Source organism: Chrysemys picta, chromosome 2, assembly GCF_011386835.1.
Source record: "Chrysemys picta bellii isolate R12L10 chromosome 2, ASM1138683v2, whole genome shotgun sequence".
In the NCBI taxonomy this organism is placed as follows: Eukaryota; Metazoa; Chordata; order Testudines; family Emydidae; genus Chrysemys; species Chrysemys picta.
In genome coordinates, this window is record NC_088792.1 from 122,541,812 (window position 1) to 122,560,831 (window position 19,020).

The following is a 19,020-nucleotide window of genomic DNA, read 5'->3' on the forward strand; positions in this document are numbered from 1 at the left end:
CAGAGGGAGAAGCACACCAGTATGCTCCATGCCAGACTACGTGCAATGTAAAGGAGCCTCTGCAGGGCCTAAAGGTGTGGACCTGGCTGCAGATGCATACCAAGTGATATGTCTTCACCTCCCCGCCACTTTTTCTCCAAGCTGTAGAAGAAACAGGACCCACAATCAATCTTCCAAAGGAGCTAGATGCAGGATCAAACAAAAAGCAGCCCTGGTGCAATGGCCGTCAAGTGCCTGGAGTTCTTCCTGCTTCTCCTGACACTCTCTGCAGAGAGATGGATCCCTGGGGCGAGCGGACAGGTGCTTCTCCAGCTCCAAAACCTCTCACCCATAGGCTCTGGCTGAGTGGGTCAGATGAAATGGTGACATAAAATTGTGTATCAGCAGTTTAGAGAAAATACTGCAGCCCATATCTTTTTAGTAACCCTCCCAACAGCCCCCTTTTGTAAAAGAGAGGTAATAAAACAAAACCCTATGCAACTTAGCAAGCAAGCTCCATCACACAGCAGGAACAGTTTCACACCATTACCTTTTGAGAATGCTCCACAAGGAAGAAATGGAGCTACTCTAAGAAAGACACATCCACCCCTCTGTGATTCACAGTTGAGTCAACATCTCATAATCAAAAGTCAATTGATAGATAGATTCAGTATCAGCATGGACACCTGATCATCATCCATTGTCAGAAATAGAATATCTGCCAGTGCAACCAACGGGGTCTCTGTTCTGTACCCAAGTCAGTACCCCATTTTACAAAGGCCTAGATTTGATACTAGATACTGTGAGAGTTGTCTTGCCACAACAGTTTCAATAATCATAATCAAAAATGGAAGATGGGACATTGTGATAATTGGCTAGAATGTCAATGTGAAATGAAGATTTCTTGAGCAAGCCATACACATGCCTCTTTAAGTGAAGCAGACTATCTGCTCTCCTGCAAGGAGGCATTAACAATCACCACTAACAGTGGGTCCAGCACTCCCCCACAGGCCAGCCAGGAATGATATGGATTCCAAGCACAAGTTATCGTATAAAGTCCTCCCAACTCCTTCAGAGAGAGACACTGGCCATAACTCAAGCAGAGAAGATTGGTATGTGTCCCCTTGAGAATTTGCCCTGCTCCCATGGAGGCATATAGCCCTTACTAACTTCAAGTAATTTTACCTGCAATGTAAGAATAAAATTCCTGAGAACAGGATCTACTCACCTCAACAGCCAAGCAGAGGAATCCTGGATTAAACATGTTCCCCACCATAAAAAAAAAAAAAAAATTAACTGACTCTTTGCAGTTGTCTTCTTTGTTTACTGCAGAGACACAGCAAAAGACATTAAAAATCTTTACAATCAATTGGTCAATTTAGGTCTGAGACTTCTTTTACTGCTGTTCTAACTGTCCTTTCTCTCACTTCATTTGTCACAGTTAATCTGTAATCCAAGGTGACCTATGAAATTAAAATTGAAAGATGACATTTAGAGGCCCATCAGGAGAGGTGACCATCTATCTTAAATAGAAAGAAGCAATAATCAAGCCATGACAAGTGTTTAATTTACAATTTTCTCACCTTCAATCCCAATCCCAAAACTAAATCCAAAGTGTGCATGAGCACTGAGATAGTTCCATGGTTACTATAGTGACCATGAAATCCTGGGCTGTTTCAGAAGTCATGCTCAAGTCGGTGCATGGGGTTCTTCTGCCCTAAGTGCAGGACTCTGCACTTGTCCTTGTTGAACCTCATCAGATTTCTTTTGGCCCAATCCTCCAATTTGTCTAGGTCACTCTGGACGAGTCATGCTCAATCTGGGCATTGAAAGTACTCTAGTGTCACTATGGGTTGAAGAATATCTGGGTTTGCTGTGTCTGTGGGTGACTGCTTGGATAGAGTTGGCTGAACTCAAGAAGGGATGGCATTTTGGATAGAACGAACAGACACAGTTCTCTTAAAGTAACCCAGCCTCAGGCCACAACCCAGATACCCAAGTCAAAAATGATGAAGATTACTGAAAATCTTATTTCATCCTATAAAAAAGAAAAGGTTCTACCAATCTGAAAGGATCAGACACATTACAGGTACCTCCCAGGTTAATGAATATTCCAGATCTTACCCAAATACATGCTTACAGACAATTTTTATTAACTAAACTAAAATTTATTAAAAAAAAAAAGAGAGAGTGTTGGTTAAAAGATCAATATACATACAGATATGAGTTCAATTCTTGAGGTTCAGATTCATAGCAGAGATGGTGAGCTTTGTACTTGCAAAGAGTTATTTTAGAAATAGTCCAAAGGTTATAGTCCAATGTTTATATGTCAGGGGAGTCCAGTCTGAACTGGGATCTCAATCTTGTTACTCAAACTTCTCCTGATGACTCTTAAGCAGATCTGAGATAAAAAGGATTGAGACCCAAACATCTTTTATACAATTCAGACCTGCTTTGACAGGTTGGAGTCCCTCTGGGAACAATAGGCCCTAATTTCCTAAGCATTGTCATTAATTATTCACACAGATTAACATAAGGCAATTGCCTGTTTTTCCAACATTCACAAATGATTTGTAATACACTTTAAAGAGAGATGAATACAGCGATTTCCTATGTTTACAGTTCTTTTGATCTCTGAATTAACAGAATACAGCATAGACAGGGACTGTTTGGTTACATTGTTGACCTTTACCAAAATATATATGTAAATTCACAAAAACACAAACATTATCTCCCCATATGTTTTTAAGGGTTGAATTTGAGTCATTCATCCTGCAGGATGCTTAACCCTTTCTGGTCATGTGTCACAAGAGTATCAGGGAACTATAGATACTGACGAGCATGGATTTTGAAGGTAACTGGCTTCGGTTAGAGAGGGAAGCGGCAGCATGGGAGATATATAGTGGTGTGGAGGGCAGTTGTTTGATTGTGGAGTTCTGTATTTGGGTGAGTACTGAGGTGAGGACAAGGGGCTGTAGCATAACAAGCACTGCACAGATGTAGGAAGACAGGGTTATGTTGTGGGAGTGGAAGTAATAAGTGGGGGGGAAAGGGACAGTAATGAAGCTCTAGTGTGGTGATGACTGTAATGGCTGAGGGAGGGCCTGTAATGTGGGGAGGAAAGTACCGAGTGGGAGGAAGATGTTGTAATATGTCTGTATTGGGTGACTGGAAGAGACTGTGCCGTATGCAGAGTCAGATTAACCCATCACTGGACCCTAGGCAAACATAAATTTCTGGGCCCCTACCTTCTACTGTGACTAACAACAAACAGCCAATAAATGGAAAGAAGGGGGGAAAATACCCGTCCATGATGTTCCCTCCCTTACGTGCCACTGCAGTAAATTCCCATCCAGCCTGTTCACTTACTGCCGTTGAAAAAGGAAGTGGTTTCTTTACCCAGTCCCTTCTCTCTCCTTGGCTCTGTTGGGAATGAAACAATGAATCTCAACCGTATGTGAGGACTATCCTTGCCCACTGATGCAGATTTGCGCATGAACTAAAAGAACTTTACACTCACCTGAGTGAGTGACATTGGGACCTGGCACATGGGGTTGTAACACCACTCAAGTTTGGCCTGGCTACCCCTCCATCATGATGGAGGAATAGCCAGGCCCAATTTTGAGTGAGTGCTGTTGCACTCACAATGCCACTCAAATTTGGTCCAGCTGCCCCTAAAGTCATGATGAGGGATAGCAAAGGCAAATTTGAGTGGTGATGCAACCCCATGCATAAAGTCACAACACCACTCATTCAAGTGAATTAAATTATTTGAGTTTGCGTACAAATCTGCATTGATAACAAACAAACAAAAAACAATTTGCCCCCTTCACCACAGTCTGGGACCTAGGCATGTGCTTAGTTTGCCTATGCATTAATCCAGCCCTCACTCTATGAGTGGCTTGGATGGGGGAAAAGAGGTTACAGTGCAAGGGTGGTAGGTGGTGTAGAATGTGGGGGTGATTGTATTGGTTTGGGAGAAAGATAACTGATTGAATGAAGGAAAGTGGCTGTAATTTTGGGGGTGGATGTACTGAATGGAGGAAAATGTCTGTAGTCAGATGGTGAGTGCAGTGAGCTGTGGTGTGGGGGTGAAATGGGGGGAAGAGGTAGTAATTTGAGATGAATGTCCTGTGTTTGCGGACGAGACAGTAATGTGGAGGTGACAGTAATGGAGGGCTATGGAGATGACTATCACATAGGATGTAGACAAGGAGCTGTAGTGTCTGTGTGCGTGGATGCACTGGGTTGTAGGAAGGGTCGTTTGTGTGTGTGTGTGTGTGTGTGTGTGTCGATGCACTGGGTTGGGGAAGGGGCAGTTGTGTGTGTGTGAGTGGATGCACTGACTTGGGGGAAGGGGCTGTAGTGTGTGTATATGTATGTATACACAGGGTTGGAGGAAGGGGCAGTAGAGTGTGTGAGTGTGGATGCACTGGGTTGGGGGAAAGGGCAATAGTGTGTGTGTGTGTGTGTGTGTGTGTGTGTGTGTGTGTGTGTGTGCGTGCACACTGGGTTGGAGCATGATGGGGAGGCTGTCCTGGACTCTCTCCAATTTGTCCACATCCTTTCTGTAGTGGGGGCCCCAAAACTGGACGCAATAGTCCAGATGTGACCTCACCAGTGCCTAATAGAGGGGAATAATCACTTCCCTCTATCTGCTGGCAATGCTCCTACTAATGCAGCCCAATATGCCATTAGCCTTGTTGGCAACAAGGGCACACTGCTGGACTCATATCCAGCTTCTCATCCACTGTATTCCCCAGGTCATTTTCTGCAGAACTGCTGCTTAGCCAGTCAGTCCCCAGCCTGTAGCAGTGCATGGGATTCTTCCATCCTAAGTGCAGGACTCTGCACTTGTCCTTGTTGAACCTCATCAGATTTCTTTTAGCCCAATCCTCCAATTTGTCTAGATCACTCTGGACCTTATCCCTACCCTCCAGCTTATCTACTTCTCCTCACAGCTTAGTGTCATCCACAAACTTGCTGAGGGTTCAATCCATCCCATCATCCAGATCATTAATGAAGATATTGAACAAAACCAGCCCCAGGACACTGGGAAACTCCGCTTGATACCGGCTGCCAACTAGACATCAAGCCGTTGATCACTACCCGTTGAGCCTGATGATCTAGCCAGCTTTCTATCTACCTTATAGTCCATTCATCCAATCAATCCATACTTTTTTAACTTGCTGGCAAGAATACCGTAGGAGACCATATCAAAAGCTTTGCTAAAGTCAAGATATATCACTTCCACCACTTTCCCCATATCCACAGAGCCAGTTATCTCATCATAGAAGGCAATTAGGTTGGTCAGGCATGATTTGCCCTTGGTGAATCCATGTTGACTGTTCCAGATCACCTTCCTCTCCTCCAAGTGCTTCAAAATGGTTTCCTTGAGGACCTGCTCCATGATTTTTCCAGGCACTAAGGTGAGGCTGACCGCCGGTCTGTAGTTCCCCGGGTTCTCCTTCTTCCGTTTTTTAAAGATGGGCACTATATTTGCCTTTTTCCAATTGTCCGGGACTTCCTCCGCTTGCCATGAATTTTCAAAGATAATGGCCAATGGCTCTGCAATCACATCAGCTAACTCCCTCAGCACCCTCGGATGCATTAGATCCAGCCCCAAGGACTTGTGCATGTGCAGCTTTTCTAAATAGTCCTTAATCTGTTCTTTCACCACTGAGGTCTGCTCACCTCATCCCCATACTGTGCTGCCCAGTACAGCAGTCTGGGAGCTGACCTTGTCTGTAAAGACCGAAGCAAAAAAAGCATTGAGTACTTCAGCTTTTTCCATATCATCTGTTACTAGGTTGCCTTCCCCATTCAGTAAGGGTCCTACTCTTTTCCTGACCTTCTTCTTGTTGCTAACATACCTGTAGAAACCCTTCTTGTTACCCTTCACATCCCTTGCTAGCTGCAACTCCAGTTGTGCTTTGGCCTTCTTGATTACGCCCCTGCATGCGCCTATGCTCTGTCCCAGACCCTGCCCCCACTCCACCCTTTCTTCCAAGCCCTTTGATCCACCAAACGGATTGCCTTTATAAACTGTTATTTTGCCTCTCTATCCATCCAGTACCTTGATGCTTTTTCATATGTCACATGTGTGTAGAACTTGGTTCCCATATATTCACCACAGGCCAGAATTTTAAAGGTTGAAAGCACCTAGATGCTTTTGAAAATCTCACTAACTGCCTAAATACCTTTAAAAATCTGGCCCAAAGGTCACTATACTATCTTTTATAAAATCCTCCTCAAAGGCAAATTTCTACTGTATTTTTTACTTAATATAGGCTAGCTATACAACCCCAAGACAGATTGACAACCACAAGTATTCAAAAATCATGAATTATGCCCCCCAAAATCATGACATTAAAGTAGATAGATAAATACATTTGGGGCTCTCTTAATTTTCCTTTCTGTTTTTGAGCCTTTAGGGCACATTAGCTTGATACTTTTGTTGTCACCTCACCCTAAGAAGCCATGTACCTAAAAGAGCTGTACATTCCCATAACATTCCATATCATTTTGTACTTCCAGTAACATGTGATTTCTACCTCCTCTTGTAATTGAAAACATATTAAAACTCCTTATTTCTGTAATTCCCTATCCTGAAAACACTGAAGTGCACACTTTACTCTCCTATTACTTCATTTGTTGCATAAATAAATGTTCATTTTTCTATGCAATTTTTTATATTTCTAATTTCATATTTTAATTTCATAGCCTTTTATGTATGCTACATATTTGGTTATGATACATTTCAGTGATGTTCTTCTTTCTGACAAGTTTATTGTTCTGTCCTGCTAAAATCAAGGATTTTTAAGATGATTTATCCAGTTACTCCTTTGCATTGGTTGGGTGGGGTGGCATAGTGCTGACCTCACCTAGTTTGCCTTGGGTGAAACTATGTCTACGCTGGCAACTAAATGACAAAACTTTTGTCTTTCAGAGGTGTTAAAAAAACACAACCCCAAAGACAAAAGTTTTACCGACAAGCGCTGGTGTGAACAGCTGTTCCTGCCGACAACGCAAACGCTACCCATTGGGGGTGGAAGTTTTTTGTCGGCAGGAGAGCCAACAAACAGCGGCTACACTCCGCGCCTTTTAGTGACATGGCTGTAGCAACACAGCCCTGTCGCTAAAAGCTGCGTAGTGTAGCCATAGCCTAAAATGCCTTGTCTCCACTGAGTTTTTACTAATACATGTTGTTACCTGACACTGAAAATACACATGCTCTTAGCACTGGGGACACAGACTATACTGGTGATTTAGATGTTAAATTAATCATTATTATTCAGAGCTTGACAACTCTGATATTGATTATGTAGTGAATACTGCTCCTTTTCCAGCAGAGGCATTTGCATCTTAATGTCTGCTACCCCCCTCCCCCCAATGCATGGGTGTCATGGAAAACCAGTTAAAACATTTTAAACTAAAGGAATTAATAAAGACTTCTTACCCCTCATTTTCCCTTATTCCCTTCCCCTATTAAGGGCTTGTCTAGATGGTGTGACACACTACAGGTGTGAAGTTAATGCACATAAGTTACTGTGCCTTAAACCCCTGCATGGACACTTTTGTTTTGAGGTTATGACCTTAGTTTTGACTACGGCAGTCAGGGCAACCATAGAAGACTGCAAGAGTCATTCCCCAAAACCTATCACCATCAGGCCTTTGACTTGGGTTCAACATTTTAAAAATATTGTATAATCCAGGTGTATCCAAAGAGAAGGAGTGAAGTAGTGGAGCACTCATCTTAGAATGTTGTCCTATATAGAAAGACCTTTGCAATATTTCACAAGTATCAGTTTTGGCCTGACAAAATTTCAGTAAATGGTTTAAGGTTAAAATTAAAGGTGATCTTGCTCCTTTCTGACCTGCACTGGTCAGGACATCTTTCATGAGTAGGAGAGTGAAGGCCTGAGAGTATTATGGTAGATTCTGCTGTGCACACAGACGGTGTTGGCTTAGCTGTAGAGTGATCCCCTCCATAAGCAATGCACAGACAGTGGTGGCACTCTTGCCTCATTAGAATTAACCAACTGATCCTTAGTTTTGGTGCTTTAACTGCAAAGATTTCTCTTTGATTTCAGCCTCTACCTGCTAGCTAACCAAAAGTAATATAAGCCTTATTTTTAATAACTGCGTGGTCCCAGGAAAATTTAACTTACAAACGCAGCATTTGTCATGTTTACCCCTTTCTTGCATTATGATGGTAATATTAACGAGTCCATTATTGCAATATCCACAAAGGTGTAAGGGCACAGTCTGATAGGCACAACAAAAATATTTTCAGCTTACATAAAACACGGTGATGTTGTACCTCAACACATGTGCAGAGCTGATCACCAGGAACAGAGTGTGGCAGTTACTAGACATGCTCTGTATTTGTTTCTGAAGCTCTATAGAATGTTTTCATTGTATAGCCACTTGGCAGGTCACTCCCATTTACTCACCATATAGCTGAGCCAATGAGAACTCAAGGGGCAGGGGGAACATTATAAACATAACTGCTGAAGACAGCCCTGGGACATAAGTGACTGATCAATGAAAGAGCATGCACATGTCTGCTGTGAAGGATGGTTTTGCTGACAACACTGAGAAATGTTTTGAAAAGAAGGAGGATGTCAACATTGTTATGAAGAACTGAAGAAGACAGGCATGTACGCTACATATTATGGACACAGTATAGAATCATAGAAATGGAGAGTTGGAAGAGACCTTGAGAAGTCATGAAGTCCAACCATCTGTGCTGAGGCAGGAGCTAGTAAACCTGGACCATCCCTGGCTGGTGTTTGTCCAACCTGTCCTTGAAAGCGCCCAGTGATGGGGATTCCACAACATCCCCTCGAAGCCTATTCCATAGCTTAACTACCCTTATAGTTAGAAAGTTTTTTCTAATATTTAACTTAAGTCTCCTTTGCTGCAGAATAAGCCCATTACTTGTCGTCCTATCTTCAGAGGACATGGAGAACAATTGTTTCACAGTCCTGTCTCTTTACAACAGCCCTTACCATATTTGAAGACTGTTAACATGTCCCCCCTCAGTCTTCTTTTCTCAAGACTAAACATGCTCAGTTTTTTTTTAACCTTTCTTCATAGGTCAGGTTTTCTCATAAACAAACTAGGGAAATATAACCTAGATGGAGCTACTATAAGGTGGGTCCAAAACTGGTTGGAAAACCATTCCCAAAGAGTAGTCATCAGTGGTTCACAGTCATGCTGGAAGGGCATAATGAGTGGGATCCCACAGGGATCAATTCTGGGTCTGGTTCTGTTCAATATCTTCATCAATGATTTAGATAATGGCATAGAGAGTACACTTATAAAGTTTGCAGACGACACCAAGCTGGGAGGGGTTGCAAGTGCTTTGGAAGATAGGATTAAAATTCAAAATGATCAGGACAAACTGGAGAAATGGTCTGAAGTAAATAGGATGAAATTCAATAAGGACAAATGCAAAGTACTCCACTTAGGAAGGCCCAATCAGTTGCACACATACAAAATGGGAAATGACTGCCTAGGAAGGAGTACTGCGGAAAAGGATCTGGGGGTCATAGTGGACCACAAGCTAAATATGAGACAACAGTGTAATGCTGTTGCAAAAAAAGCAAACATAATTCTGGGATGTATTAGCAGGAGTGTTGTAAGCAAGACATGAGAAGTAATTCTTCTGCTCTACTCCGCTCTGATTAGGCCTCAGCTGGAGTATTGTGTCCAGTTCTGGGCGCCACATTTCAGGAAGGATGTGGACAAATTGAAAAGAGTCCAGAGAAGAGCAACAAAAATGATTAAAGGTCTAGAAACCATGACCTATGAGGGAAGATTGAAAAAATTGGGTTTGTTTAGTCTGGAAAAGAGAAGACTGAGGGGGGACATGTTAGCAGTTTTCAAGTATGTAAAAGGTTGTTACAGGGAGGAGGAACCTCTGAGGATAGGACAAGAAGCAATGGGCTTAAATTACAGCAAGGGAAGTTTAGGTTGGACTGTAGGGATATTAAAGAAGGTACTAACAGTGATTCCCCCAAGTGACAGTGACCCCCTCATAATTTGTCCCCCACACTTTAAAATCCAACAGTTTCACCATGTACAAAAATCTCTTGGGTCTTCTGTTAAAACTTGTAAGCTACTGTCTGTAGAAACCATTGATTATATCTATCCTGTGAAAGATACTTTATTACTATGTAAAACTTACAAGTTAATTGACTTTGTTCTTGAAGTAATTGATACAATGTAAATAAACACCATAAGCCGTTAAGTGATTTTCACTTCATTCAACGGCTCCTAGGACAGACCCCCACCCTCTGTGATTAAAGGGCAGGGAATCTCAAATGAATTAGCACACTCCCCGAAAGTGGTGAAGACAGTAAATTAAAATATGGTTAAGATATGAAATGTATGCTGATGAATTCTTGATGTACATGAATGGTTAGGGAGGTGCCAGCCTAGAAAGGGAGTATCCATCGGCCGAAGAATGTGTCAAGTGGATGACCAGACAACCTCCGGAGGATAAACTGGGATCCATCCACCCCATCACCTGGAAGGATGAGAAACACAAACTTTGGACAGTTTGGAGCCACCAGGAATGTGCCCAGGAATGTGCCATCTGATGATTGAGTCAGCAACAGCAGAATGAAACAGCTCCCATAGACTAACATAGGAATTAAATCCTATAAGAGTGGACTCTCAAGACTGATGACTTTGAGTCTCTGGTTCTGCTGCCAACCTCCAGGAGCATCAGGTGCATCTGACACAGACTCGGCTCCATCCTCATGACCAAGATACCTGGCCAGTAACTTGGCATGAGCAACCTCTAGGCTGGTAACTATAACACCTATACAGAACTTGAATGAATGATTGTGTGAATGAATCCATATATATATATATGTGTGTGTGTGTGTGTGTGTGTGTATAAGAATAAGTAGTGATAGGAATAAGTAGTCAAACAATGTTGTTTACTTTTATCTTTTGCTTTATCATTATATTTACAATAAATGTGGCATCTTTGTCTTATCCCTCTTAATAAGATCCTGCTGGTTTTTATTTTATTGGTATAACAGGACATTAGGAAAAACTTCCTGTCACAGTGGTTAAGCACTGGAATAAATTGCTTAGGGAGGTTGTGGAATCTCCCTCATTGGAGATTTTTAAGAGCAGGTTAGACAAACACTTGTCAGGAATGGTGTAGATAATTAGTCCTGCCTTGAGTGCAGGGGACTGGACTAGATGACCTCTCAAGGTCCCCCTTCCAGTTCTATGATTCTACCGGGGGAAAAAAACTGTGAGGACAAGGCACTTCAGTTTGAACAGTGAGGAAAAAGGCCTGAGAAAATGTCTCTGGAATAAGAGCTAGGGCAATATACTCATATGTTTTGCCAAAGTGGGTAAGCAGATCAGGTGGAAAACTTGATCAGTATGTCTAACTGACAATAGGGGGAAAAGGTTGCATAAAGAACAATGGAAGAAATTCTGCCTAACAGCTTGTGTTTAAAATGTATCTCAAATACTATTTACAATGCTTTGCACTAGTTTCAGTGTTTCCTATACACAAAATATTTGTTTACTATAGAAACTATATGGTCTATAGAGACTAATAAAGACAGAACATCATTCAGGGTTTCACATACACTAGCCCTGCCATTTACCGCTGTCGAATGGTTTTCCAAATTACAAAAATGTTTGTCTTTATTTATGTCCAAACTGGAAATGCAGATTTCACAGTAGTAGCAAATTGTGACGGTGCACCCCCAACCATCGCAATGCCTGCCCCAAGAGCTGGGGAGAGGGGAGCGCTAGCAAGTTGTGACAGGCCTTCCCACATCAGTCCCCATTCGCCGCCCCTGGCCCAGAGGACGGGGAAAGCGAGGAGTAGCAAAGCCAGACCGAGAAGCACCAAGCTGTCAGGAACTGCTGCCGGAGCAACCGGGGACGGGAGCGCTGTGTGTAACATTACACCGGCTGCCCTCCCGCGGGCGGAGCGCCGAGCTCTCCTTCCAGGGCAGCGAGGCCCGCGCCGGGGGTGGACGTAGGGAGCGGAGCTGGCAGCTGCCCGGGGCTCGCTGCCGATGGGGGAATGCGGGGTTCCCACCCAGGTCCAGCTGTTTCTCCGCGCCTGCGACCAGGGGGACTACGAGAGCGCCCGGCGCCTGTTGGGACTGCCCGGGGGCGGCGCGGAGGCGGCGGGCGGCTCCGCTTGCGGGGCGGAGGAGGCGGCGGAGTCCGGGGCAGGCGAGGCGGCAGCGCCTCCTCCCTCGGTGCCGGTGGACTGCACGGACGAGGCCGGGAACACGGGGCTGCAGTTCGCCGCCGCCGGAGGCCACGAGCAGCTGGTGCGGTTCCTGCTACGCAAAGGGGCCTCGGTGCAGAGCCGGAACCACTACGGCTGGAGCCCGCTCATGCAGGCGGCCAGGTAGGGCCGGGCGCTGCCCGTATCCGCTCCCCCGCAGCCACTGAGCATGCTCCGGCCGCCCGAGCGGCGCCTGGGGCATCCCCCGAGCCCAGCGCTAGGGCGCCTGGGGATCGCCCTGCTCAGGGGCCGTGGGATGAGGGCGGCTAGAGCGCAGGGGTTTCCTGCAAGACAGAGGTTGGGGCGCAGTGGCCTGGGCAATGTCTCTTCTCTAGCGGAACGGCTCCTACTGGGGCTGCTCCCGCCCCGGTTTGACCCGGCTTTGGTGTTTATAAAGTGGCCCTATTTTTTCTTCATTTCAAGGAAGACAGTTAGAAAACAAAACAACCCCCAAGAGCAGCGGAAACCTGGGGGAGTGGTCAGCTCGGAGCAGAGACATTCCTTCCTGAACATCATCGTGTCTTGGAGTGTGTCTGTTCCTCCACTTACCCTGGCTAGAGCCCATAATAAACAGGGTTAGGGTTGCCAACTTTCTAATCACACAAAACGGAACACGCTTGCCCTGCCTTTTCTCCAAGGCCCCGCTCCACTCACTCCATCCCCCTCCCTCTGTCACTTGCTGTCCCCCACACTCACTCATTTTCACTGGGCTGGGGCAGGTCCCTTTTCGACCAGGTATTCCAGTTGAAAACCAGGCACCTGGCAATGGTCCCTCCAACCCAGTGCTCCTCCTGGGGAGTGCCAGCAGGGCTGAATTGGTGCCTGGGGGATATTGGGTTTTATATAAATGGAGAAATCAGGCTTATTATAACAGAAGTGTATATTTTATCACAATCTGATCCAAAATAAATACTTTCCTTAAATCTGTACTCTCAGAGTATAAGCTTAACATCAAATCCTGTGTGGAAAAGGAACAAATTATTTTATGCTAATTGATGACACACATTGATCACTCGCAAATGCAAATTCAAACACCTAATTAAATTTACCATAAATCAACAAAGTTAAACATTTCTGGTTAACTTGTGTATGTATATATGTATATACATACACACACACAAGTTAACCAGAAATGTTTAACTTTGTTGAGTTATGGTAAATTTAATTAGGTGTTTGAATGTATGAGTGTATATATATACATGAATTACCAAAAAATACTCTTATGTGACAAATATTAAATGATAATAATTACTGTGGGAAGAAAGGGGCAGATGATAAATGGGGTAGCTGATACATGTTATACACTCAGCTACTGGTAGCAAAATTGGACAGGGAGGCATTTCCTGGCTATGCTGTCATTGCTTCTCCTCCTGGAACTTAGGAAAACCTCTTTTATCAGGAGCTCACAGAGGGGAGAGTGGGGAGGAGAGAAGGTGAGGCAAGAATGAGGGACATATCCTGATTCTTATGATATAAAAAATATCCTGGTAGTGTTTAAAGAAACAAAAGAAACAACAAAATAACCCCCCCACACACAGAAAAAAACAAAAACAACAACAAAAAAACCTTGCCTGTTTCCAATCTCCTGCAGGATACTGAGACTGAGATATTTATTAAAAGCCCCATGCATTTGAAAACAAAATTATTGTACTCGAACATTTCCCCCTTCCTTTTGATTTGTACACTGAATGCTAACTCTTCCCTTTTCTAGCATCTTTCACCACAGCCAAGCTTAGGTCTTTCTGCCTCATCCCCAATAATAAATATTCTGAAATTGGAACTTTTTTGTTTTTGACCACAGAATGGTTAAGAATCTCTCTCATTCTCGCAGAGCTATATTGGCTCTGCAGAGCTCATAGCAGTAGAAGCTTATTTATAGGAAGGAAAATTGAATTTGAAGTTTTGAACTACTGGGCCAGTTGTTAATTGGACTGGTAATTTAAAAGAAACAAATAAAACCTCCATTCTAAAATTTCAAAAGCTTGGGGTGGGGAGAAGTTTATGGTGAAGAAAGATTTCTATTTGAAAAGTGAAATAACCCCCCTAAAAGTGACTATGGGTACATCTACACTACCCGACGGCTCAATGGGTAGTGATCGATCTATCGGGGATCGATTTATCACGTCTAGTGTAGACCCGATAAAATCGATCCCCGATTGCTCTGCCGTCGACTCCGGAACTCCACTGTGGCGAGGCGCGGAAGCGGAGTCGACAGGGGAGCGGCAGTGGCCAACTTGCCGCCGTCCTCACGGCCAGGTAAATCGACCTAAGATACGTCGACTTCAGCTACGCTATTCGCGTAGCTGAAGTTGCGTCTCTTAGGTCGACCCTCCTCTCCCCCAGTGTAGACCTAGCCTATATCTGAACATAGGGATTTATAATGGAAATACGTGTGCACAGTGGCAGGTCATCCAGTAGTGGTATTAAAACAATACTTCTATTTTTTTAGGCCCTGATTCAGGAAATCCCTTAAGTATGTGTAGAATTTTAAGCATGTGAATATTCCCATATTGAACTCACATATATTTAAATGCCCTCTTGATCTGGGACATTTGTGTTTTGTCCAGATCTTTATAGTTCTGTGGATTCTTCTAAATCCTAATGTCAGAGGATGGGGGTTGGGCAGCGGTGATAGTCTTGAGTCCAAATGGTACATTTTCAGTTGATGTAGGTATCTTATGAGAGTTTAGCATACTGGATAACTGCTGCAGCAAAATTTTCTCACATGCTCTCTATAGGAGATATTTGTTACAGTAGAATTGGTTCTTTTTTCAATTCTTTTTCCTCCTCTTAAGGTTTGGACATCTAACTGTGGCTCACATCTTGTTGGAGAATGGTGCTGATCTCAATGCACAGAATAAGCTGGGAGCCAGTGTACTTACAATGGCTTCTAGAGGTGGCCATGTCAGTGTCATGAAATTGTTGCTGGAATCTGGAGCTTTTGTTGATAATTATGACCATTTTAATACCAGTTTGGTTGACAACAGCAAAGAGGAACTGCCTGATATAACACCACTAATAGCAGCCGCCCAGCATGGATATGAGGCAGTGGTGCACTTGCTACTGGACTGGGGAGCTGATTGTAATTACACTGTGAAGACTGTGGGCTGGAGTCCTCTAATGCTGGCAGCTGTTAGTGGAAAGCTGAGCTTGGCACAACAACTCATGGACAAGGGAGCCAATCCTAATCACCTAAATGTGCTGAATAAAACACCTTTTGAAATCTCCATTGGCTTCAAACATAAAGACATGAAAGATTATTTGGAATCACTAACAACAATCAGACCCCTGACAGGTATGGGTTACTATTCTTTTGGTTTCTTTTCTGCAGGGTTTAGGTTAGACATTTTTGAGACATAAGAACCAAAGAGGTAGTAATTAATGTACATTTTATACTTTGAGGCACAGGGCTCTTGATCTAGATGTTCTTGGAGTGGATTTACTCACCTTTGCCTGCAAACAGGTTTTCTCCAAATAATATGGAGGCATGTTAGTATTTCCATAGTTTTATGGCAACAAGACTGTGAATTTGACTTGAAAAATTAAAACAAAAAAATTGGTGTTCCAAGCGGGATCATATTTGTGCTCTTTTAGGGGAAAATAAAAATATTTATCCAAAGGGTCAAAGATATTGAAAAATTGAAGACAATTCAGAGAAGAGCTACGAGAATGATTCAAGTCTAGAAATCCTGCCTTGCAGTGAGAGACTAAAAGAGCTCAGTCTTATTAGTTTAACAAAGGGAAGGTTAAGAGGTAACTAGATCAAAATCTAAATACATCTACATAGGGACAAGAAATCTTATACCGGAGGGCTCTTTTCTTTAGCAGACAAAGGCAGAGTAACGTTGGAATGGAATGTCTAAATGGAAATAAGACAATTTTTTAACAAAGAGAATAATTAACTTTTGGAACAGACCACCAAAGAATGTGGTAAATTCTTTATCAGTTCAAGTTTTTAAAGCAAGATTGAATGTGTTTTTTAAATACATACTGTAGTTCATCCATAAATTTCTGGGTCTGATGCAGGAATTATTGGGCAAAAGAAATTATGCCAGCAAAATTTATGTCACTCAGGGAGTGTGTTTTTTCACACCCCTGAGTGACAAAAGTTTTGCTGACATAAGTGCTAGTGTAGACAAGGCCTTAATCCCTGCCATACATTGGGGTCTAGCTATATACTCTCAAAAGGGGCAAGGCAGCAGAAAGGGACACTCACATGAGTTTTGCAGCTCTTAAATATCTGCTAATATGCTGTAAAATGGCTGGCTGATGCGCCCGGTGAGGGAAGGAGAATTCACTCCCTAAACAACAGCACACTTCAAATTTTCTTCTCAGGGTTTTTTTAAATACACAACATTAAAACAAAAACAAAATATTCTGGCTGCCCTACAGGGTGTTGTCTTAACCCTTGTCTCCAGGGCTTCACAGTCCTTATATGCTTTTGTCCAGGGGGTCTCCAGCTCAGGCTTTCTTGCAGCCAGCTGCAGTTCCCTGGTGTCTTTCTATCTGGCCTTTTACTTGACAGGTGCAAGGAGTCCCCCTTTCCAGGTCCTTTCCTGACCGAGGGTCTCTCCTTTCTGGCCCTTTGCCTAAGAGTTAGGAAGCATTCTATACAGTTTCCTCTAGTGCATGTGACTAGGACCAGGTATTACGTTCAACTACTGCTCCCAGTTTTAAAGAGTCCAAGGAATTCTCATTCTTCCTTTGGTTTCTCTTCTCAGCATTTGACTCTATGCAGTATTTTGGAATTACTCCCTGTGAAGTCCAGTTATGGACAGAAAACTGTCTGTGTAAAAATGGCAACTTCTAACTTAGTAGTTCTGTCCACCTTTTCTTGATTTCATTTCAAATATATCATTACTTTATACTTCTGTTAACACTGAATTGCCAATAATGCTTTGGAAGAGGGAGCTGGATTTATTATCTGACTTGTATACACAAAACAGAATATATCACTTTTCCCCTTAATTATGTGGTGCCAACAGTTCCTAGAGACTTCACAGAGATATATGAAGACAAACACCATGTCCTAAAAAACTTAAAATTGGAATAATTTCATATGCAGAATTTTTATCCTCTGACTGCCAGATGCTGGGACTGGAGAGCAGGGGATGGATCATTTGATAATTTCCCTGTTCTGGTCATTCTCTTTGAAGAATCTGGCATTGGCCACGGTCGGAAGACAGGATACTGGGCTAGATGCACCATTGGTCTGACCCAGTATGGCCATTCTTACGTTCTTTTATCATTGATAAAAGGATGGAGATGATGGCCTTGGAAAGGGGGTTTAGAAAAATATTTTTTTTATGTGAACTGAGCAAATTTGATGTGGAAATCCATAAGTAGAAATGAAAATGGAATCCCACAAAGCCATTTTTTTGCTAGGTTTCAGAGTAGACTTGCACTTTGGGGAATATTTACCCAGTGTTGAAGCTCACACATTTTATCCCAGAAATTCACACTAATGCTTTGAACCTTATTGTGGGCCTTCTGAAGTGAATGTCATCCTTTAACAGATATTTTACTGTTCCAGACACATTACTGTATACATTTCAAAAGATTTCTTTTCCTTATACAGAATAGATGTTGGGTGGCAAACAACTCTACTGATCCTTTATACAGTTTGTAGTCCTGCTCCTGCACTGAGAACCCTGCAGGTGGACCTCTGCTCCCACAGGGCCTATATTAGTTTCTTTATGCTTTCTTCTTTACTGATCAAATAGAAGCCCGAATGTACATTTTGGAATAAGATAATTATATATAGAATATTGTGACGGGGGTCCCACGGAGCCACTCTGAGGTTACTCAATTAGGGTGAACTGCAAAGAATGGGGCAGACAATCTGCAAAGCTGGTGGATATTCCAATACTTAGATTTACCAAGCCAGCATAAAACAGCTTCTATAATATATTACTGTTTACCCAGAAGCCAACAACACAGGTCCCTTAAAGCAGTGGTCACCAACCGGTCAATCGCGATCAACTGGTCGATCCTAGAGGATCTCCCAGTCGAATGCAATCTCTGGTGGTGTAGCGTGGCTGCTGCTAAGGCAGACTCCCTGTCTACCCTGGCCCCACACTCTCCTGGAAGCACCATACCTGCAACTCTCATTGGCCGGGAGAGCTGTGGGGTTGGTGCTTGCAGAGAGGAGCAGTGTGCGGAGTCACATGCTCCACACTTCCCCGCCCAGGGGCACGTTAGCCCCTTCCAGGAGCGGTGTGGGGCCGGGGTAGGCAGGGAGCCTGCCTTAGCCTCGCTGCGCCTGCCGCCTGCCGCCGACTGGGAGCTGCCGGAAGTAAGTGCTGCTTGTGGGAGGCCACACCCCAATCCCCAGCCTGAGCCGCCTCCTGGAGCCAGCACCTCATAGCCCCTCATTCACCCCAACCCCCTGCCCCAGCCCTGACCCCCTCCCAGAGCCAGCACCCTGTACCCCTTCGTGCAGTCCAACACTCTGCCCCAGCCTAGAGCCCCCTCCTGTACCCAAACTCCCTGCTAGAGCTTGTACCCCTCACTCCCTTATGCACCCCAGCTCCCCTGCCCCAGGCTCAGCCCAGAGACCCCTCCCATGCTACGAACTCCTCGGCTGCAGCCCAGTGCCTGTACCCCTTCCCGAACCACAACCTACTACAGCCCGGTGAAAGTGAGTGAGGGTGGGAGAGAGTGAGCAATGGAGAGAGGGGGCATGGAGTGAGTGGGGCAAGTCTTTGGGGAAGGGGCAGGGCCTTGGTGAAGGGGCGGGGCAGATCTTGGGTTGC

General features: G+C 43.9%; 1 protein-coding gene across 9 annotated transcripts in view; it reads left to right on the forward strand.

Annotated features, from left to right (window-relative positions):
• Positions 1 to 11,806: 11,806 nt before the first annotated feature.
• Positions 11,807 to 19,020, forward strand: part of ANKS6 (ankyrin repeat and sterile alpha motif domain containing 6) — an 80,870-nt gene continuing 73,656 nt past the window's right edge. For 3 of the 9 annotated variants that reach the window (XR_010598496.1, XR_010598497.1, XM_042841651.2), the window contains exons 1-2: positions 11,810 to 12,388; positions 15,061 to 15,560. Coding sequence is in view for 6 of the 9 variants with exons in the window: in XM_042841651.2 (XP_042697585.2) it covers positions 12,045 to 12,388; positions 15,061 to 15,560 (844 nt within the window). In the remaining 3 variants the exon portion in view is untranslated. Of the gene's footprint in view, positions 12,389 to 15,060; positions 15,561 to 19,020 lie in introns of all 9 variants that reach the window. The other 6 variants (XR_010598498.1, XM_005307038.5, XM_042841645.2 and 3 more) reach the window with 5 other exon arrangements.